Source organism: Aulonocara stuartgranti (genome assembly GCF_965226115.1).
Source record: "Aulonocara stuartgranti genome assembly, chromosome: 1".
Taxonomy (NCBI): Eukaryota; Metazoa; Chordata; class Actinopteri; order Cichliformes; family Cichlidae; genus Aulonocara; species Aulonocara stuartgranti.
In genome coordinates, this window is record NC_138939.1 from 21,194,901 (window position 1) to 21,218,617 (window position 23,717).

Below are 23,717 nucleotides of genomic sequence, written 5' to 3' on the forward strand. Positions count from 1 at the left end.
TTAGGCAAGCTCCTCACAGAGATTACAAACAAATTAAAATCTGCAGTTTCGACTGAGTGGGGAGTAAAATGTTAGAACGCATGTGGAACAGAAAGTCCTTTCCACCGAATGAGACAAAAGAAACCCAAAGGGCAGCTGTCATCTCTCTGCTTTTTTATTGGAGTTCTGCAAAGAAGAGCTCCACTTAATACAAAGACCCTTCCAGTTTCCCAGACACCAACTGGCTGACGTAGCACACTTGATTTGAACCAGAGCAGGGAAATCAGAGTGCATTAACACTGCATGTAGAAGGCACTAACTGAATGATCCCAGCATTATGTGGCCTCTGGTCTGGCCTATCTGCGTAGTTTGATGCATAATTTGAGCATTAATGTAATTTACATTTTCACACAGTCCCAAAAGTAAACCGATTAGTCGATAGTTATCTACTAATGTGCCAAGAGGACCCACGCGTCACTTGCATCCAGACAGGGACAGGATTACACATGACAAGGTTGGCCTTGCAGGAACACAAAGAGACAAAGCCTGCCAGAAGGACAGACAACAGAGAGTGGTACCACACACATACACACACAGTCTAGCACAAAATCTCGTGAGGTAAATGGCTGTCGTTCAGGTTTGCCAGTGTAGCATTTCTTAGTAACTGGATCCATCTTTCTTCTTTGTTTTCAAGGACCTTCAAACAGACCACACCAATAAAGAAGGAGAACCAGAAAGATAAATCGAGAGGATAAAGCAAAAAGGTTCACAGTTATGTTAACGCCAACAAATATGGCTATGCAGACGTTCGAAGGAAGCATTAGTCAATCTAAAATTCAAATCGAGAAACTTATTTAAAGTAGTGCCAGGCTGTCAAATGCATATTATCACAGCAGAGTTTCTTCTTTTTCATTGGACAAATTAGTGCCCTCCTAGATGATAGAAGTGCTTTAGAAAAAAGTGCAACAGAGTTGCAGTCCCATGATGCAACGCTCCCAGTGGTTACATCTGCTCCATTCTTTCATCTTTCTCCATTGTTAGGTGGGAGCTGTCACATTAGGAGGAGAATCGTGGCTCCTTCCCACCCCCAAGTATCCCTTTTTTCCCATTCCAGCAGTTGGCAGGGTGGCAGGCCCATACAAAGGAGCATGCACCAGGAGCACAGAGGGGAGCACCGTTAGAGGAAAAACAGTTTGGGAATTAAGGTCATTAATTTTCCACTTTCAAGGGCTGCCACACAGACGGAGATAAAGTCAGCATAAATATTCTGCCGAAGTTTCTCCTGTTTTTCTCCTCTCCCCATTTTCATCGGCAGCCCATTTATCTCCATGCTGTCAATTAGAGGCAAAAGCAAAGAACTAATTAGGAACTGTGCAATTTTAATTAGCTGTTTTGATAATTAAACTAATTGGTTCCCTTGTGTTTCTGCAATGTGTGCTGAGAACTTTTTTGATATCTGGGCAGCAGATTTCCTATCCGCTGGTTAATTAGTCACTTTTGCATTAAAAAGGAGCCTTCCTTAATAGCCTTAATTTGCAGTTGAAAAGAGAATCTACCATCAATAATTTGTGTAATTGGTAACCGTTTGATTGTAATTTAGAGGCACGGCCGGACAGCTCGGCATGTCTAATTCCTAATGACTAGGATTAAAGTTGGATTAACTGTTTGGGAAAGGGATTCACTCTCCCCTCTTCCCTACCCACCAACTGACACCTTGTCTACATGTGATTGGTCATGAAATTCAAATTGACTAGGTGAACAGCAGGGTTTATACTGTTTCTATATGATGAACATGCCAGGTTACATCAAAAAGATTCCAATAATTATTATTTTCCACACGGCATTTGAGTAAAAGAAGAGAAGAAAAAGTGTTAGCAATGTATTACGAGATGTGTTAAAAATCAGCTATCAAAGCCATTTGTGAGCAAGTCTGAGGGGAAACATAGCCGGGATCAGCCACTAGGAGGAGCAGAACCTTAACTCTCAGGGTAACAAAGTAACCAGGCCTCACTCTTGAATGTAACCTTATTTGTGTCGTTTTTACAGATTTTCTCTGACTATAATAAGCACGGCACATTTACAAAACAAATGCCTACATTTAAGTTACAGACCTAAAAACCTCAAGTCGCGTAGTGACTACACTCTATTTTTATTTTTCCCTTTTGCAATGACCTACCAACCCATTTTTTCCTACAGTACAGAAACAGAAACACGAGGTAAATCACGCAGATGTTTACAGGTGTCACCAGAATGCCAAAATGCATTCAAATATCGGTGGAAGCTGGAAAAGTCTGGACTAAAAGCATATCGTTCAGCATCTTAACTATCAGGCACTATCTCTATACTTTTACAACACAGAGCCCCGTCAGTGGTCTGATTAAAAAGCACCATTCATCCCACTTAGCCAGAATACAATTAAGGGACATGGCTTTAAAAGCCCAGCCCTGAAGCCTCTCCCCATCCCACATAAAAGGAGCACTCTCCACTGAGCCTTGCCTGTAAATATCATGTTTGATATGAGGTTTTAATCTGCTTAGCCATTCTGAACTATAGAATGGGCTCATCCTCTCTCTGAAACCCCTGTCCAATGGCTGTGTGCCTGAGGACGAATAGGAACACAACACTAGTGTGCTATCTGATTAGGTGGGGTTAATTACAGAGCACTGTTTTGTAGTGGTTGCATTTGAAAGCCGCCCATAAATAGATGGGCATGGCTAATGCATGCTCAGAAATGAATTTTAATTAACTGTGTATCAGAGAGGCCCACTCAGGGGCCTGTTTCTAGTATTTACTGACCTAGCTGCTGGATGTGAAGTAGGAAAGGGTCTGCACCCAAGACAGAGGGCTGAGATGATGAGCAATACGCCGTGGCCTACCTGGAGCATGTATCACAGGTATTATAATTTATAATTGATCATTTTAGATTTATATTAATGAGAACTACCTTTAGTGAGAACCACTGCTCAACTTGTCTGTGACTTCACATATGTTAAAACAGGACTTTATATATGATCCTGTCAACACCATATAACTCCAAAATCATCACAGACTGATGGTTGGCAAGGAAGCGAAGGCTTTATACTGTAATGCACTGAAAACCCTTTTAGCGTCACTTTTCACTGTGCAGGGCAGTCTGCAAGACAACATGAGCTAAAATGCTCTTCTGGTTGTGCAACCCTGGTATCCAAGGACATGTAGCAGTCACATACATAGTCATAAACATAAAAGATGTCAGAAAACCTCGTTGGAGATGGCATACGTTTGTCTTTTAACATGTGTGAATAAATGTGTGGTAGTGCATCTTTTAATACAAACCATGCCTTTCTCCTCAAACTCTAACAATGTTGTTATGTTACTTAAACATAATGACGTAATTTTATTGTCAAGCCCAAACCAAGCCGCAACAGAAAACTCAAATATGGCAATAACATGGACTCAAAAGGGTCCCGGTGTGTTCAAATACGAAACTAAAATATGATGACCAAGCTGGTGACTTTAAGATACACGGCACCTCTCATCTACAAGATATTTTTCATAGCAAGCAGGCTCTAGTGAAACAACTGTGTCAGATCCACAGAAATCCACATAATGGTGTTCACATTCAAAACTCCACTTCCTGAAGTGGAGCCCTGATGATACTGAACCATTCTTCCCCTTTCCTTCCCAGTTTTCCGTGTGATTGGATTAATTATGTGTCACTCACTTTGCTAGAGGTCAGCAAACATACATTCTCGGTCATAAGTCATCAATCTATGTGACCGTGGAGATGAAAAGTCAAGCGTGTCAGCCAGAACGCTATACAGAGAAGGATCAGCCCATTGATTTGAGGGCCAACCCAATCTCACCACAGCCTGCTGCGCTGAAAACTGAAATTACCCCTACGGGCCATGTACAGTCAGCTTTATACCTTAGATTTGTAGTGCATGATCACATTAGAACGGCCTATAAAATGTTTATTTCAATTGCAGAGCAGGATAATTACGGCATAATAAAACATGCATAGTTCATCCACTGTAAACTAGTGTTAAAACGGAACCTATAATCAACTCAAAACCGGTGCAGTTTAGCTCGCGCTTCGTCATCAAAGTTTTATCTCACAGATAAGCTTTCGCCACGGCAAAGTTACTAAAATGTGCTCCGAAACAGTTCTGAATAGAAATTGCATTATTATCGCTATTGTTTATTACAATAATTTGCTTATATGGGAGCTAATGATGATGTGCCTGGAGGAGGTCTGTAATATGTGTGCAAAATGTAACAGAAGGCAAGGACAGACTGAGCAAGCTCACACCACAGACAGCCTGCTGGCTGCTGACGAACCTACATTATTGTAGCTATACTCCACTCTACTCTCCTAAATGGCTAATCTTTGTTGGATCTCACCCTTAATTGGTTAACAGTCTCCGCAGGGCAAGTGAAAGTGGTGCTATTTAAGGCTCCACCATGAAACAGCAACACTTTCATCTTGGCAATAACAGGCAACAATTATATTACCAGATTCGAAACTGAACCTTCTATCTACCCACTAATCAAAAACGCAGCCCATCTGTTGTGCTGTCTTTTGAAACGACTGTTTATCTGCAGCCTGTATGATAACTGTGTCTGGACACTAATTAACTGCTAAACAGACCACAATTAGATGCTATTTCTATTAAATTCTGCAGAAGAAAAAAAAAGTAGGGAGAAGGGGGAAAAAACAAAAAACAATGAGCGCGTTTTATGTTTACTCAAACTGTACCAGTGAAGCACTATTGCTCTCCTTCAACGTCTCTCTTCCTCTCTCTCATTCTCCCTGAAACATGCACCCGCGTGCGTGCGCACGTGCATCAATACCAACTTAGGTGCATGCGCGCTCTCCTTCTTTCTCCCTCTCGATCGCGTACATTCAGACTGGCAGGCGGACCAGTAACATACACGCACACACACACACATACACACACTTTCCCTTAGCTGTGCTTTTGTGTTTTGTCAGAATTAATGAGAAAAGTTCCCTTGCCCTAGGGGTAATTAGTGTCCTTGGAGTTAAATAAGCTAATACTTAGACACCTCTGGCACAAGCAATTATGTTTGTGTATTGAATAATTGATTCAAAGAGGGGGGAAGGGCTGCTAATCAGATCTGAGCATAATGAATTGATTTAATTAACAGGGGAATCCGAGGGTCTCTGGAAACTGCGCGCATTTATTCAGTAGCAGCAGAGGCGAGCGCGGCACATAAACTGGGAGAGAGGCGGCGCGAGTTTGCTTTTAGCAGTTGTCAGATTTGCAATTGGATTTGTTTGAATATAGTTGCCGTTTCGGAGCAAATGAGAACGGGAAAGAGAGAATATTAAGAAGCGAGGAGAGCTCAGCCGTTCAGTCTGAGCGTCTGATCCGACCGTGTGTGCACAGTTACAGATAGGCGACACTAGATTTGTATCGCTTTTCATTGTTTTTGCCCCCCTCCTCTTTTTTCTTTTTTTATTCTATTCGCATGGAATTTATCAAGAGCAACCGACGCTGTTTGATCGCTATTTGTTTGCGCTGCACTTCAGTCCGGATAGGGGTTTCTCGTCGTGTTTATCGCCGTATTCCGTGTGTGAATTATTATTGATAGGAGGGAGAAAACGCGCAGACGGCAATTCATCTTTCCAGGGTTTCGGTTTATCGAGGCGTAGTCTAGTCAACCGCGCGTTTCAAAGCCATTTCCAGGAGAAGCTGTGAGCACACCGAGCGGTGCAGCCTGCTGGAGCCGAGGACGGATCGCCCGAGGAAGGACTCCTCGTTCCTCAGGACGATGGTGTTGGACAAGGAAGAGGGTGAGTAACGTCTACCACCGTAGGATGCTATAACCTAGGGAGTAACGCGGCAAACTAGTGACATTTTACACACTGAGTGTTTTTTCCCCGGACCCTGTGCACCGGCAGCCTCCGCTTAACGCTGGCTTTTTCAACCCCATTCAGTCACGATGGGGTCCGGGCGATTTTTTCTCTTCCCCTCCCCTCCTTTTTTGTTAACTAACAATATCGTATGTGCTTTCTGTACCACGAAGTTGATGCGCTCTTCCACAAAAAACCCTACAAATGCCAAACTGCAGTTCAGTTAGGGAGAGTTTATTATAAACGGGATTTGTTTGTAGCTTTTTTTTGCCTTTCTTTTTTGTTTTCTTTTTTGTCTTTCTTCGTGTGAGCCACAGTTTGATGATACTCCACACAGACTGCAGTGCATGTGGCTCCTCTTTTCTTTCCTCCTCCTAAGTGCTTTTTGCGTCTGTGAAGTTGGCGAGGCAGCCTTTGACATCACCACGGGATGGGAGATGACAGCAGAGTGCTTTTAACTTGATTGCAAATTATGGATAGCGCCTGTGCAGCGTTCGCTCACTTTCCATCCAAATAGGCCTACTTGCATTACTTATCTATTTCAATGTATTTAGGTTAATGGGCGAGGCAATCTAATTAATTTTAATTTAAATCAAATTCGCCTCTAATGACGTCCCATTTTGGATTAAGCCGATGTTGAGATGTGTGCAGTGCATCCGTCACATTCGGCTCTGTTTAGTGCATATGCTCTGAACACATTTGCACAACCTGATTGAGATGAACTAAAAACCAAGTAGGTGTGTGTTGCATGTCTTTATTCTGTCACTTCTTTAAGAGTATTTTGAGGTCGATTTGCTGACAATACAGACCACCTGCTGGCATGCACGCTGACAGCCACCACGACCATAAAACACTTCTTTTTTTCCCCCGTGTGTGCGTGTGTGTGCATGTTATTTCTCAAAGTACGGGATATTTCTCTTGTACACTCCAGTTTATGCAGGACTCCTCCTCCTCCAAAAGTAATGGATGCATCTGTAACCCATTATTTATGTTTGAAAATGGATCTTTCATTCATCTTAGAGGAGCATCCTTTCACTTACACATCCAAAAACCAATAAAAGGACTGCGGTAGAGACATAAATTGGTCTGTCTGGCTGAATCTATGTTGTGCTGCTAATGTACTCAAATTAACTCAACTGTAAATTGTCTCCTTTGGATGTCTGTCTTGCTAAAAGTTCCCTATATGATTCATGATTCAGATTGCTTTTAACAGTTATTGGCTAAGCAATATGGTAAATGTACAAGGTGATGCAAATGGCATTAGTGGGAAAGGATGCACAGGAGCATGTAATGCAGTCAATACTACATTAACTACTGATGCCCAATTACAGAACCAGGGAGAGAGGCTTTTAGGAGCATTAGGACTTGCAGAAAAGCTGAGATCACCTGCTGCTCATTGCCTAAAAGCTTCACCCTTTATTTGCTGGGTCCAACCAGCAGCTCCAGCATTTTGGCCAGGTTGTCAGCAGAGCGGCTCGGATCTGGTCTCTTTCTCTATGATGCCTCTTAGCGTTTATTGGCTCCAAAGTTATAGGCTTGTCAATTCAACCTTCACGTCTAATGTATCCACTTAGTGCCTGCGCAAACAGATGCACGCGTATGTGGCAGTGGAGGTGTGGGTCTGGGTGGCCACACGTGTGTTTATGTGTGCTTACTCTGCGTTGCTGTTTTTTTTTTTTTGTTAGTTTATTTGTTTTTTGTTTCCTTGATTGATGTACTACTATGCCCGTGTGCGAGTCGCCTAAGTGTTCATATTTCAGTCCTTGCGCGGGCTATAAAACAGATCATCAGTGTGTCTGTTCTCGTGTTCAAAGCCAGCGATCCAAGTTGGCAACAAAGTAATGATGCTGCTTGTTTGGCAGACCGTTTTTGAACTCTGACTCCTCTTAGAAAAGTCTGCAACAATTTGTGCTGCAAAAGCAATTACCAGAAAGGAGCCTTTGTGACTGATACCAGTTCTCTTCCCACTGCGCAAGTTTGTCTCGAGTCGAAAATGTAAATTAAAAATTTGTGACGCACCCCTGTCAGCTGTCATTGAAATCCTCGTCCTGAATGGTTTCATGTTGGATGCAGATACCTGTGGATACTGTGTGTAAACTTAGCTTCTTACTCTCAGATGATTAGGTCATTATCCTTGTATGTATATTATCTGGCAGAGCCCTGAGTCTGGGAGCACAGAGGACGACTGCAGTAGGAACACAGGCACTGCTCTGTGAAGTGACCTAATATGCAGGTTATAGTGGGCAATGAATAGCAACATGTACCAAAATATTCACTGTCAACATTTTATTTTACTCTGTGATATGAGGTTCCAATTTGCGTATAATTTGAGAGGGGTGGAAAAAGCAACTCAGCCGTTTTCTCTCTTTCTTCGTACACTGCAGGAGAAGAAAGTGGGTCCACGCTGAAGGCATCTTCCTGCTGAACATTACCATAACTACAGTATACTCTTTACAGACCTGAACCAAAGGGCGGGGGGGAGAAAACAGGAGAAAAAAAAAACCTCCAGCTACTTACAAGTTTCCAGTTACCTGTGCTTGTTAATTTAAGATCCTGTTATCAACCTGTCCACTAAAAATGTGTACATTCATAAAGCATGTGATTGAAAAGCAGTGCTCCAGATGAATACAGACTGGCGATCTTTCTGTCAGCTGCTGTAATAAAACTTGGGCTTCGGGCTCCGATTTTTATTTTGAAATAATAAGAATTGCTTCATTCTTTACCAGTGTTACCATGGTAATACTGTCTTGTAGCGATGTTATATTGATTTAGAAAGTGGACAGTAATATTTCTTTTCTGTTATTTGCTTTCTGAGGGTTGATTTCTAATTTCCAGTTGGAGATTACTTTTATATGTTCCTTAAGTCTTTTCACGTTTACAAAGGAATGCAATTTGCTCTCTCGTATTTGCTATTTTCTCAGCTTATTGGTTTGGTCTTACTTCAAAATTAAACTTGCCCATTTCAAATATTGAAATTACATCTGGTTTTGGTGCTCTAGGGCTTGAATAATATTACAAACACATTGCTGCGTTTGATATTTCTTAAGTCAGTACGGTTTTTTTTATTAAGCTTTATTATAGGCACCTGCGTTGCCTGTATTGAACTTTTTCTCCTCTTACACACAGTTTGTCAGGAGGCAGTTGAGTATTTGAAACATTTACAAAGTGTAACCTAGTGCTTTTTTAAATGTATTTTTTTATAAATATGTAACAAAATGGTACCAAAAAAAAATACATGTGCGTAAATAGCACAATATACCCTGCACTGACAAGCAACAGTCTTACACCCTCACTGTTTTGGCTGTCCATGTAAATCATTTCACTTTATTCATTTTAGCTGAGCTCAGAAGAAAAAAAAATGCACACAAAATCGCATTAATACAATTTTCATCTGCGAGTGTTTAATTCCATCTAATCTGAGCCTGATCTTACAAATGCAGAAGCCTCACAAGAGACAATTTCGTCTGTCACCACTAAAACCTCTAGATCCCTATCAGTCCTGATCGTTTCATATTTTACGAGTGCGGGAGATTTGTATCACTTTCCATGATCTAAGTGGAATTCAAAGAGACTGAACTGAGACTTAAGAGACGCGTGTTAGCGAGCACGCCCACCTGCCTCCGATGTAAATTGCTGCACTCATCAGTGTGGCACACAAACTCAATTATGCACTCTTGAGCTGTAAGAGCATCCCTTTTATTATTGCCAGAGGCCACATGCTAGCTATGTTATCATACAAATTCTCACAACAAGATCTGCTGCCACCACATGCATCACAGAGAACAGACCATCCCTGTTGTGTTGTCCCAAGTCTGACCCCCTTTTTTGTTTTTGGCTTGTTTTTATTCACTTCAAAAACGATGTTTTCAGCATCAGCAGGAATATTGCGAGACTGGTGAGATTCAGCCAGTATAAAATGAGCAGGACCAATGCAGCATTTTCCCAAATCTGCATATATTCTAACAAGCTGAGATGAGTCACAGACACTGGGGGAAACCTTGTGTCTTAGTGCAAGTTCAGAGGCAAATGCAGAAGAATACATCTAAAAATATTAGATGAGCCGCTTTACTGGTGTCAGCACTGATTGAATAACTAACACAATACATGCGTATACACTGTATATACGATACTGCTTCATCTGTTTGAACCTGTTGAAAGCAAGTCTCACTGCTACCTGTCACCGTGAAGCCGACTCCCTCCAGCAGTTATTGACTGCGCTCATGTTTACGTGGCAAGGGGGGGGGGGGGGGGGGGGAGGAGAAAACCGATACACTGATGCCTCTGCAAACATACATGTACACACTTCCTGCAACATCTCATCAGTTATTTTTTTCCTGCTGTTGTTTTGTTTTTTAACATGAAGTTATTTATTCACCTGTTTACCGGTTGCATGCTCACGGCTGCTGCTTGTGTGTCGTTCCGCACTCACTAAAGCTCACTCTTTGCTCGCTGAGAGAAAAAAAATCATTTCTCCTCTATTCTGTCATCATAGGCTTAGAAAAGGAAGACAAGAAACATGGGAGAGACGAATGACATGCAACAAAGTTCTTGAGATGAGCAGATGTCAAAACTACAAAGCCACCAACTATCGTTCTTCAGCAGCTTTGCTACAATGGGGGGGGGGGGGGGGGGGGGGGGTTAAATGACATTTGGAAAGATTTTAAACCTGAAATACCTGAAATATAAATGGATGTTTATGTTTGTTTGATTACGATGGTGCGTCCTGAATCATGTTTGACCCGACTCTCGAATCCTATCAGCCTCTTAACGCCTTCTTGTGTCACAAATCAAACTAACCTACATTTTATTTAAACCCTCCTGATTTAATCCCTTGATGCACATTTTTTAAAAGTATGCATACATGTGTTTTTTTTTAAATCACAAAACCCTATTCGGAGATTTTAAAGAATCTACTGACTATATCAGTATGACATATTGATTACTACTTACTCCTCCTTTTTACTTTCATAGCTATTAATGCTTTGTGCAAAGCTAACAAAGAAATCCTAATTGCGTATATGTTTTTTTTGTGTAAGATAAGATAAGATAAGATAACCTTTATTAGTCCCACACGTGGGAAATTTGTTTTGTCACAGCAGGAAGTGGACAGTGCAAAAGTTATGAGGCAAAAATTAGAATACAATAAGAATAAATACAGTACACAACTGTACAGAATAGAATAAAATAAAATACTATATACAGTAGAATAAAATAAAATAAATATACAATAAGATAAAAATAGAATACAAATACAAATACTATATACAACTGAGTAAAAATACAACGATGACAGAAAGGATTATTGCACTTAGTATTATTGCATATGTATGGATGTGTGTGCTTGATCAGTTAAAGTCTTTATTATGGAGTCTGACAGCAGTGGGGAGGAAAGACCTGCGAAATCTCTCCGTTTGTTTTGATCTTTCAATCCTTCATCGCAGTATCTATGAGCACAAATCCAGTCATACAAATTCAGGAAACCGGATCTCAGATGAGATAAACCTTTGCCACTGCCCTCACTAAAAGTCATCAAAATTGGCCAATAGGTGCTTGGAAATCAACAATGCGTTATTAGCCTATGCTGCCTTTCATCGCATGCGCGCTTCTATAGTTTTTGCCGTTGTCATATTTCCATTTGCAGAAACCCTGATTGTTGTACATTTTCATCTGTCTCTGGCCCTGCCTGTGCGGATTTGTTTCTTAGGGTGTAAGTGTTCACTGGTCAGTGAAAGAGACTTTGTTCCTGTAAGTGTAAGGAGCAGCGCAGCCTCTAGGGGCTGCTAGCGGGGCTTTTAAACTTTCAGACTAACTTCACTCCACTCTCAACTTCTGAAAACAGATTTAAGCAGATTCAATGTTTCTGAAAAATTAGTTTGATTCTTTTAGGGCAACTTAATTTTGTCATAAATTTGCCATAAACCTTTTTGTTCTAATGTTTTACACAGCTTAAAATGACACGTATTGAAATACTTAAACTGATGCTTGCGTTTCTTTTTTATTTATGCCCAAAACATCAAAATTAAAAGCTGATTTATAGCATGAAATAGAGGAATCCAAAAGAAAGGAGGGTGGAGCCGTCACACTTTATTAAGATCTTGCAATTATCTTGTTGGTAAATAGAAGAGCCTGGGTGCCTTCACTTAAATAAGAGCCAACTTGCTGAGAGCTAACCCCTCATTGGTTGACCTTTAGGTAATAAAATCTTAAATAGCTAATTAAAGCCCGTGATTAAGACAGCCTTTTTGTTGCCCCTTAGAGTTAGATTAGGCTTTTGATATTGACTATCTGAGTATTTGCAAATACAGCTTCTGATCAAATAATGCCATGTGTGTGTGTGTGTGTGTGTGTGTGTGTGTGTGTTTTCCCAATGAAGTTAAAGTTAAACCTGTTCCTCAGACACTTTTGGCCCCCGTTTCAATCACATTACCTTTCATTTCATTTTATTACATTTCATTTGACCAGCCATTTGATTTTAGCCAGCAACAGGAATTACTCCTAGAGGGAATGGCATAGCTCTTTTATATTACGGGGTAATAAAATAGTATTCAAACGTATTCATTAAGACCATTTTCATAATGAAACATCAAATATCCTCTATGGCGTTTCCCTTTTGAGAGTTTTGGGACAGGCCTGACTTTGCGAGACAGCTTCTTCATGAAGACCTCTTTCTCTAATTGTGCACCCAACCTCCCTCATTATTTACCCCATCAGGTGTGGGAGTAGGTGCTTGAATGACATTAGAGGCCTGTGCTGCCAAATAACTGCCCCCTGTGGGGAATTTGCATTATTCAAGATTAAAGAACCTCACATAGTGCACCACAGTATGGTGTTCCGTCTTCCCTTCCATTTTCAACACACCGAGGACCCTGAATGGCACACCTGTCTCCTGGCATATCCTTTGAAATAATAAGTGTGCAGTAATTGCTGGGGAGTGGGAAGGATTTCGTACATCACTTCCTGACCTCATGAGTGACACAAACTTTAGAGGGCTCCATTTTTCCATCTCCAAATGCATTTTTAATGTGGACTGAAAAGTGTTTGTGCATTCTGTTCCGGATGGCGGAAAGTGGCTGTGACGGGTCTAATGGTTTGATTTCTTTCTTTCTTTTTTTCTTGACAGGAATCAGAAAGTGGCAGATAAGATTGCCTCTTCTATAAAGGTTTAAAAGTATCTAGTTTGACAATATATAGATTTTTTTTAAAAAACTTTATTCAATCTCAAATGGAGACTCTGGGGGAAATGTCAGTTGATCTTGTGCCTACTGTACTCAACTGAGATGAAGTTGCATTCACCTTCTCGATTATTGACAGCTTGCACTTAAATGAAAAGCTGCAAAATGGCAGGTTTCAAGAACTAAACACCTTAGACCAATGGCAGACAAAGCTCAATAGTGAGCCCACATGTGATTGGCTGGATGAAATATCAAATGGTCTCCTTGATCTGTCAACACTGACAGTCTTCCTTCTTTAAGACCTCTCTTGGGGTTTATTTGGAGTAAAACTGCACGATCAAACCATGGCTGTTTTTTGCGTCTCTTCTCCTCCTCCTCATTCATCTTAATCCCCCACTCTCATTTTCTTTTTCCTCATTCTTTCCCCCTCACTCTCTTTCTGCTGTTGACAGCTTACCTTGCAGAGCTCTAATCTCAACCTACTACTGAGCAACCAAGTGTTGGAACAAGTCGCCTTCTGTAATAATTTGGAAACTCTGCCAGTTTCATGTCTTGAAAAAAAAAAAAAGCAGCAATAAATTTAATTAGAAAGCTGTTGCATATCTCTGTGATACATTTCTTTTAATTAACCCCATGTGAATAAATTAAAAATAATAGGGGGCTGAAAAGTGTGGAAAAAAAGCACCCTAATGAAGTTTTCCGTTAATTGGGATGGAGTGTGCAGCCAAACCACAGTGAGTAGTGAGCACCAGGAGCTAACAATACCTTCTGTAAGCCTTTAGAAAAAGGGCCTAGGGCCTTCGTGCTGACTTCAAGTGTAAGAAATGCACCTCTGACGTGATGGAAATGACCGTAGGCTGGGAGAAAAGGCAGCCCTGTTCCAGGCTGCTCTGCTGAGACTCCCCATGCCGCGCTTGAAGCTGGGCCAGTGTTATTGCAGCCCTAATGTGCCTGACTCATTTGGAGCGGATCAGGAGTAATTATGGTAGGGAAAGTGGCTGCCGACCGTGGGGGTCAGGACACTTGTAACATGTGAAAAGAGCAATTATTCCAGGAGACAAAACCCTCCCTTATCCTGGGCAGTGCCAGGGTCAATGCAAGGGACGGCTGGGCTCCGTTTCAGCGGGGCTTATTAGCCACAGCAAGCTGCAAAGTTTGAGAGAGTGCATCTTGTTAATGAACAGTCCCCTCCTCAACTGCACCAGCCCTGTCTGCTCTCTCCCACTTACTGTGGGTGTTAATTATGTCATAATCATAGCATGCATACAGTCCCAGAAATCACCTCACAGACCCTAGCATTCATACACAACCATCTGGAAAAGTAGCATGCCGCACGGTAACATAGTAGGCTCTTAGAGCAAATTATGAGAGGGGGGAAAAACAAAAAAACACAGCCAGTATGAAATGTAATATTGACTTGGGCCTAATTCGAGAGAGCATATGCACGTGTTCATGCATATCTCTTCTTTTGCTCCTTGCATATGTGCCAGCTAACGATAGGCACATGATTCAGGGTTCTTTATTTTGTTTATCATTCAGAATGCGCTCATCACTCTGCTTTCGACTGACATGTCTATTCCAGCTGATATTATTACCAGATGTCTTGTATTTTGTCTCGGAGATATAAAAACACGTCTACGGACTCAATTACAGCAATGATGGAAGCTGAATGAAAAGGGGCTGATTTATGCGCACAATAGCAAGACATCTGCATGAGATGCCTATTAACCTCAGTGGCAGACACCTTGGCCCAGGGACAAATTTTATTTTCCAATGCCAAGGCCACAACATGGCTGAAGCACAAAACACTTGGATAAAGAACTAGACCAAAATCAGCACAGTAAGTTTGGATTTTTTTCTACTATTCTTCACTTTTTCGAGTTATTTGAGCTCAGCATCGTTTGTAACTTCATGCAGCAGTTTAAAGACTCTGTTAATATCCGGCCCGATGTCTTGTGCAGGAGTGGTTTGAATAAAGGAGAGGGTGGTGGTGGTGGGGATAATGACACATGCGCTTGTTCCAGATAAATGCAATCATTTGCTAATACAGTATCTAATTTCCCCGAGCATCGCGCTCTGTGTATTCACCACGCCGGTGGCTAACGCGTTCTTATTTAGTGCAGCTGGGAGTTGGAATTATAGGGGCCCCCAAGAAGAGGCCCACCCAGGGCCAGCTTCCACTTCCTTGAAAGACCACCTCCCTCCCCATGTGTCAGGAAGGCTGAGCGAGTCTCATCAAGATCCTTTACCTCCCCGTGAACCAGCAAAGTCTGCATCGCACCATGGCGTCAGAGCTTTTAATTGATCAAAAGACATTTAACAAACAGAGAAGCAGATGTAACTGTCCTTTCTGCCATTAAAGGTTGAGTGCCTGTGAGAGCAGCTGTTCCACTGGGAGTGTGTGGGTGTGGGTGTGTGTGCATGTACAGCAGTTGACTAGTGAAGGGGTGAATTTGTGAGTTCGTTTCCCTATCAAATGAGACAACTGGCTAATCAACATTAAAATTATATTGTTTTAAAGCTATTTCTGATATGAAATCAGTTTAGTTCTTTAGTGAATAAACATTTACTGTCAAGTTTTCTTTTTCTTTCATTGTAAATTTAATATAAGAAGAAACAGTGCTGATTTTAGCAGGTGATTATTCAGACTAATATTATCATTCCCACACCTTTACGCCCACAGAAGCTGATACAAGACTAACCAGTCTTCCTTTTAGTCTGCATGAAATGACACAGCAGAGCTGATGGTGGCTCCGGGATTCGTATAAATTAGTGTATGCGGAATACCATTCAAGCACCTGCTCACTTGTTTTAAAATAGCAACCAACACTTTAATGGTAATGATGGGGAGGGGAAAGGGAGGTTTTTTTCGCCTGAGTTTATCCCTTCCCTTCTGCTTGTAACTCTTGTGTTCTTGAACATGCCCCCCTATGTGCCTTTGCCCTATGCCTCTAAATTTGGCAACCTATGGGTAAGGTTGAAATATGGTGGAAGTAACGACCCACCCTCCCGCGATTATGTGGCGGAGGAACTCCTTTTCCAATCTTCTTGGGTAAACCCCCAGGACATCTATTCTTTCATTTCGTTACCCAATAGAAGAGAGTTTGAGCTGTGCTTCCTTCAAGAAGCCCCCTTACGACGGTTCTTGGAAATTCATCATACCAACTTAAATCACCCGAAGTGGAAGGAATGGTCTGTAGAATCTCCAGTCCAGCTAGAAGTCACAACAATCGTGGTGAAATTTTGGACAGGGAGAGTTCCAGACCAAGACATTGAGCTCTATCTACAAAGGTACTGTGAAGTCTTGCAACCTCCTGTGAAGCCGGTTGACAAATTCGGCTTATGGTACGGAGTAAGAAAATTCAAAGTACGAATGCGGAGAGATGGAGCAGGTCATATTGTTTCCATCCCTAACTCCATCTCTTTGGGCCCTTTTAATGGGCGTGTCATATATCCTGGACAGGCAAACAGATGTTTCGTCTGCCAAGCTTTAGACCACCAAGTAAGAGACTGTCCTACCTTTAAGTGCTGGAAATGCGGGGAGTTGGGTCATAAAGCTAAAGAATGCCAAAATGACAGCGAGTGTTCTCTATGCGGACTGAAGGGACACACCTTCTTTAAATGTCCCAAATCCTTTGCTAATATAACTAAAGCTTCCCAGCAGCCCTCCACGGGTGCTTTTCGCACGAACCTTCCAACCATCTCAGCGCTGTCAGTGGCTTCAAATCCAGCCCCGCTACAGGAAAGGCCTGCACATGGAAATGTGTCCTCGATAAATCCATTGGCTGTCTCAGATGCTGCCTCAGGACAAGAACCAGGCAGTCGTAACACAACAAATCTTCCGGGAGTAACAGAGCCGCAGACACACAATAACAACATAAAAGAGGATTTGACGCTTCCAAGACAACCCGAAGAAATGGCAGTTGGAGGTGGAGAGGAACCGGGAGACCAATCCTTCTCACAAACCTCTGATGTGGAATGTGAGAGCGATGACGAGCGAAGAGAAAGCGAGGAAGAAAATTCATCTGAAAGCTATCTAAGTGCAAGTGATAGTGAAGAATCACCCATTTCGACTCCTGTGGAGATTTCTCCTACAGAGGATCCTGCAGGACAAGATGAAGTGGATCCACAAACAGGGATCTTTCTTAACAAACAGCATCCTGCGATGGAGGAATTGGTCAATGAAACAACGACAGGAGGAAGGAAAAGAAGTGTCTCGATGGCGTCTTATGGCAGAGATAAAAGAAAAGACGATCGATCCAGCCCTCCGCAAGGTACTGTTGAATTTACAATGTTCCCTCCCTCTACTGAATAACCCTCCTACTACATAAATATGAGCATTCTTAAAATAATAACATGGAATGTTAGAGGGTTACAATCAGAAAGACTAAGGAAGAAGAAAGTGCTTTTTCTGCAAAAACTGGACTATGACATATTATGCCTACAAGAATTAAGATTGAAAACCAAGGAAGATGTTGAAGAACTGATTAAATTATGGGGTCCAAGCCACTCAGTAGTCTCAATAGGGGAAGATAGTGCAGACGGGGTGGGCTTTTTCTTCAAAAACACTCATGTGAACATCATAAAGAAAAGAGATATAATACCAGGACGGCTGTTACTTGTTGATTGCCATTATGGTGGTCAAAAATTTCGGTTAATTAATGTGTATACCGCACCAGAAAGAACAAAGAAAATGCAATTGCTAAAGAAAATGAGACATTTGTTGGAATGTGGGTTTAATACTGTTCTATGTGGGGATTTTAATATGGTTACGGAAGAGAATGATAGGATTGCTAGTACGATTTTCAAAGAGTCCAGGGAAGGCAAATTACTTACACAAATATGTAATGACGCATCTCTTAGGGATTTATATAGGATCTTAAACCCTCAGACAATTCATTTTACAAGGTTTGACTCATCCTCTAAAACTAGAATAGATAGGATTTATATATCTTCCGAGATTGTAGCTTTAAGATATAATGATTTCGTAACTGATTTCTCTGATCATAAGGTAGTCAGAGCTACGATTTTGTGTGGCACTGACCCCCCTTCCACTTATTGGAAATTAAATACGAGCTGTCTAAGTGACGGGGCACTAGTTTTGGAATTAAAGGCAGAAATTGTGAAAGTTTTGCAACTTAAAAAACTCACAACATCTGATATACAATTGTGGGAGATACTGAAAGAACGGATGCGAAATTTTTTTAAATTTAAATGTAGAGAAATAAATTATGCAAAAAATATAAAGTATAACGAACAAGTAAATCAATACATATTGTTGAAGAATAAAAAATTTAGAAAAGAGGATGAAGAGAACCAGATTGAAGAACTTAGAGTTAGTATTGAAAAAGTAAATAATGAAATATTATTTAACATACAAAAATCAATGGGAGGTGATATAAATGGTAATAAAGATTATATGATTGGTGCTAACCAAAAGAAACGTAATAATGAGTTCATTTCTTCTATAAGAGATGAGGGAGGAAACTCCTTCGTAAAAGAAGTAGATAAAAGGCGAGTTATCAGAAGGCTATGTGCCCATATGTTCTCTCCGTTATCTACAAAAACAAGTGCAGTAAAATATTTGTTAAGTAAAATAGAACCTCTGGACTCCATCCAATATACCTCACTTTTAGGAAATATTACTAAAGAGGAGGTAGAATGTGCGATCAGTCAGTTAAACATAAACAAAACCCCTGGTTTAGATGGGCTTCCGTCCGAATTTTATAAAATAGTTGTGAATGAAATATCCAAATTTTTAGCCACTGTTTTTAATGAAGGCATGCATGAGGGAACTTTGGGTGACTCCTTTTATAATGGATTAATGTGTTTGCTATATAAGAAAGGGGAAAGAGATAATATAAATAATTATAGACAATTGACAATAATGAATGTTGATTACAAAATATTTGCTAAAATAATTATGAATAGGTTTGAAGAGGTATTAGATAAAATTATAGAAAAAGAGCAAACATGTGCAATAAAAGGTCGTCTGATGTGGGATAATTTATGTACTCTGCGTGAAATAATTTACAGTAGAAAAGACACAGAATTTTTTATTTTAAGTCTTGACCAAAGGAAAGCTTTTGATTACATCTCCCACTCTTATTTGTGGGAAGTAATGAAAGCATATAATATGCCTGAAACCTTCATCTCCATGATTAAAGTATTATATAAAAAATCCCTTGTCCAGATTAAAGTAAACGGAAGACTGACCGAACCCTTCCATGTCGAATGTGGAGTGAAACAAGGATGTCCTTTAAGCGCAGCCTTATATGTTCTAGCAATAAATCCGTTACTTAAAACAATCAATAGTGATAGCCGCTTTACTGGATACATCCTAAATGACACCTACAAGGTGACAGCCCTTGCTTATGCGGATGATGTCTCTGTAATTATTAAAGATCAAAAGGAGCTATCAACACTTAAGGATTTGCTAACAAAATACGAACAAGCTTCTGGTGCTAAGCTAAACCAGGAAAAGACCGAAGGAGTTTGGTTTGGACAAAACTTAAAAGAACCTGTAATTGATTTAAAAACTAACAAGGAGATGAAGATTTTAGGTATTTGGATTACTAAAAATGATCCATGTCTTTTGAATTGGAAAAAGAAAGAGAGTGAAATAGAAAACGAAGTAGCTAAATGGGACAATAAAAATACAAACTATAAAGCGCGTGTGAATATCGTGAAAACACACGTAGTCTCAAAGATGTTGTTTCTGGCTACTGTCTTTCCTCCTCCTCACAAAACTGGTATTAAATTAAGTAAATTGTGTACCAAATTGATTTGGGGGACAAACCGCGAAGTAACACAGAGGAAATTAATGTATAAAGGAAAAGAAAATGGAGGATTAGGAGCGCCAGATCTTAGCATTATTTTGATGATTCCTTTTCTAAAAAATGTATATAGCGCATTTGAGCGAAGCACCCACTGGATCCAAGGGAAGGAATCTTTGTGGAAAAAAATGAAAGGGAGAGCCCGATCGGGAGTGCCATACTTTAAACTTGTGTTTGGGGATCTAGTGGATCAGTGGAAATTGGATTATTTAAATCTTTTACAATTAAATTCAAAACAGATATATAATAAAATCAATCTAAAAAAAAATGAAGGTATGATACAATATAAAGCTGTGGAAAAAGAAGAAAATCAGAAAATAGTTAAAAACATATATGACAAAGTAATATCCGAGAACATGAGAGATACAGTGTGGCTTATCTCTGTCGGACGTCTCCCAGTAAGAGCTGTGGTTCTGTGGAGTTGCTTCGTTACCACTAAGAAATGCCCTATGGAGAATTGTGATGAAGACGAAACTCTTGATCATCTATTGATATCGGGTTACAGGACGGATGAAATAAGAAGGAGGATGGAAAAACTAGGTTTTAATATTGAAAATAATATAAAATCAGTAAGATATGGTTTGTTTAAAGAAAAGATGAGTGAAAATAAAAGAAGATTGTTTTGGTTGGTGATGTGTATTATAAATGTTCACATATGGAAAACAAGGGCTAAATGTGTTATAGAACAAAAAATGATAAGTAGTTTCACCGTATGTAAAAACATTGTCACTGAGCTGAGAAGAAGAAAAACAAGAGATATGAAATTAGGAAATGATTTGCCGTGGGAGCTTTTATTATTGTAATATGTAAAATAAGATGTGAATAATTTTGTGCATGGCGCTTGTATTATGTGTATTTGTAATTGTGAATATTGATATTTAAATAAAGTGATTTAAAAAAAAAAAAAAGAAAGGGAGTTTGGGGCAAATTGTAGGGTTTTCCCATGTCTGTGTGATAATTGTATTTTTCCATTTTCCTCCCCTGTATTTCCTTGAGTGCTCCATCCAGCGTGTTTTCTTTTAAAACCTTAAATATATCAGAAAGGTTAGTGGACTGATGTGATTTTGTTGATAGCTCTACAGATGGAAGTGTAAATGGGGTAACAGAAATCGGATGCTATCTATAATGGGAAATACATGCTTTGACAGACTGCTTGGCTTGAGTAAAACTAACTGTACATATTCCTGAAAGATACAATCTTTAAAGGGGAGGAAAAAGAGGGAGATGACAGGCATTTTCACACAGTGCTAATGGCAAATTAAATTTCTCCTCAGGAAGGATATTTGGCAGGCCAAGTGCTGTCTCTCCACTTTGAGGGGTAAAATGCATCCCTTGTTGGAGAATGAATCGTGATGTGGAGAGGCATGCTTTTGGTAACATCAAATGACACTGGAAGGTCAGTGGCACTTGTATCTGTTAAATGGATTGGATTAAGTGGAGGCTGCCTCCTAGTCTGCTGCTTCCTTTCATAATGCAGCTTTTCTTTCTGGGAGGTGGCAAGCTTTGGAGGGTCTGTTCTACTCCACCGTTTCACAGAGCGCCGGGAGTGGTGACAGGTGCAAGAAAATGTCTCATGGCATTAGGGGAATTGAAAAGACATTTACTTTACACAATCATTTTTTTTCTGTCACCGCTCTTTGTTTAGTAGGTTTTAGCTACTGCTTGCTACACTACTATTAAAGCAGTTTTCCAGAGGCTGCTTTGGTAGAAGACATCAAACTTGTGTTTTTGGGGGGTTTTTTTCTTTCCCCCTCCCCAGTGTTGCTGCAAGGAAGAGGCATATTGGTTTCTTGGCAGACATTTGGTGCTCCTCTGCTGAGGTGTCTTTCTTAGTTAGGCCTAAGGACCGGGACATCTGCATAAAGAAACAGAGAAACCTCAGTGACATGAAGAAACAGTCTGTGTTGTCACCTTAATGATGCCGAGAAGCGTTTTATTTTAAAAAAAAAAAAAGAAAAAGAAAAAAGTGTTGAGCAGCACACAGTAACTCCATGATGGGTTAAGCTTTGGCCTTTTCAAATGTGATGTAAAACACACGCGATATGTTTAAGGGAAGTGTTGCGAGTGGTGGTGGTCTCGACCAATTACGAGTAGCCCTCCGGAGGTGGAGGAACGACCTTTTTGTATAATTAGTTCTCTTATTTAAAGCAAAGATTTTGAGTAGAATAACTAATTAGGTGTCATAAAAGGCAAATTAAAGATTTTTGAAATCCCTGAGGGAAATGCAGCAACTTCTATATTTTTCTTTGCACAACCTCTGAAACACACACACACACACACACACACACACACACACACACACACACACACAGGCATTTTCTCTCTCCTCATTAAGACTGTTTTTAGTTCTGTAGAAGCCTGTCAGGCGAGCACTGTTGGCATACCTGCAGAGAGCTCCCCTAACAAGCCATGAAATACAGGTAGAAGAGTCCGCCCTTATCCAGTGTGGCTTGAATTTGAAGCTTTTTAGCTTCATTTACACTGAACATTGGTATTTATAGCAGGGTTTGTGATCCTAATGCGGCAGCTTCAAGGGGTCTGTTTTGGGAAGGAGGGAGACGAGGGAGCTGGAGGGCAGGCAGAACACTAATTGATGGCTCACATCACCAGCACTGGACCAATTAGCCTCTCCTTTCTACTTCTGATAAAGAAATAAGACGGCTCAACACCACCACAGCACTTACTGACATATAAACCAAAGTCATAAATTTGACTAACAAGCCCTGCAATTCCCTTCACCTCCTTAAAAAAAAGAAAGGGGGGGGGGGGGGGGGGGTGCTATTTGTATTACAGTCATAGCATTATTGATGTGCGGATGGCCCTTAAAAAATTGCAGCGCAAATCTGGATCCAATGAGGTACTTTGTGGGTCCACTTGCTTGCGTGTGAGAGCATGTGAAAGAAGGAGAAAAAAGGCAGGGAGAATGATAATGATTTTCTGTTCCAAAGAAGTTCTGCTGAAAAGCGGTGTAAGATTTCTGTGAAGGAGAGCGAACTTGACAGATTGAGCTGAGAAAAACAGCGCGGAGCGAAGCAGTCCCTTGTTACCAGCTGAAGTTGTGTGTATCGCTCAGTAAACTGCAGAAGTTAAAACGGATCCAACTACAGGATGACCTTATTCACACGTAACATAACACAACTACACAATATGTCACATGTTTGCATACTTTCATTCCTGAGAAACGCCTGCGTGTGTGTGTGTGTGTGTGTGTTTGGACCGCATGCACAACTTTAAAGTGCAACAGTGACATTTCATATAAAACTGTATAACCCGTCTTTAAAATGGGGCCCTTTACAGATGCCCACACATACAAAATGTTGGCCTGACCCCCCATGTTGCAGACTGTCCAGTCTTTTTTTTCGAGAGAGAGAGAGAGAGAGAGAGGGAGAGAAATGTGTTTTGAAAGTAGAGTGGCGTGGCGTCCACTGTGTGTTCTTTTAGATGGATCAATAGCTCAGTGTGTGAGAGAGTGTCTTAAGAGCTGTTGTCTTGTGCTTTCAGCTGTGGCAGACCTGTTAGTGCTACAGAGGGGAGCTGCACACCCCTGCCTCTGTACCAGCAGTGGCCTGAGGGGGGCTTTTAGTCCAAACACAAATGTCAACCACACATAGACTATTAGTGTTTAGTGCAGTTATTAAATGGACTTTATTTGTCCTTTAGGAGGCTAAAAGGCGCACTTAAAGGGGACCTGCGTGACAGCAGGGCAATTTGCGAGTTTGGTAACTTAGGCTCGCTCATTGCAGACACATGAGTACAGATAAGTGTAAAAGGAGGAAAGGCTGTAATGCTCTGAGCAGGGAGCACTGTGTGTGTTGGCAATTTGTGTGCGCACACACGTGTGTATATGAGTCCGTGTCTGTGTGTGTGTCCCCG

General features: G+C 40.8%; 1 protein-coding gene and 1 long non-coding RNA gene across 2 annotated transcripts in view; both read left to right on the forward strand.

Annotated features, from left to right (window-relative positions):
• The window catches only part of LOC309691102, a 248,062-nt gene that overhangs the window by 82,190 nt on the left and 142,155 nt on the right, over positions 1 to 23,717 (forward strand). The window lies entirely within an intron of this gene.
• Positions 4,864 to 23,717, forward strand: part of lmo1 (LIM domain only 1) — a 29,270-nt gene continuing 10,416 nt past the window's right edge. The window contains exon 1 of the mRNA XM_082508547.1: positions 4,864 to 5,776. Coding sequence (XP_082364673.1) covers positions 5,755 to 5,776 — 22 coding nt within the window. The 5' untranslated portion in view covers positions 4,864 to 5,754. The remainder of the gene's footprint in view (positions 5,777 to 23,717) is intronic.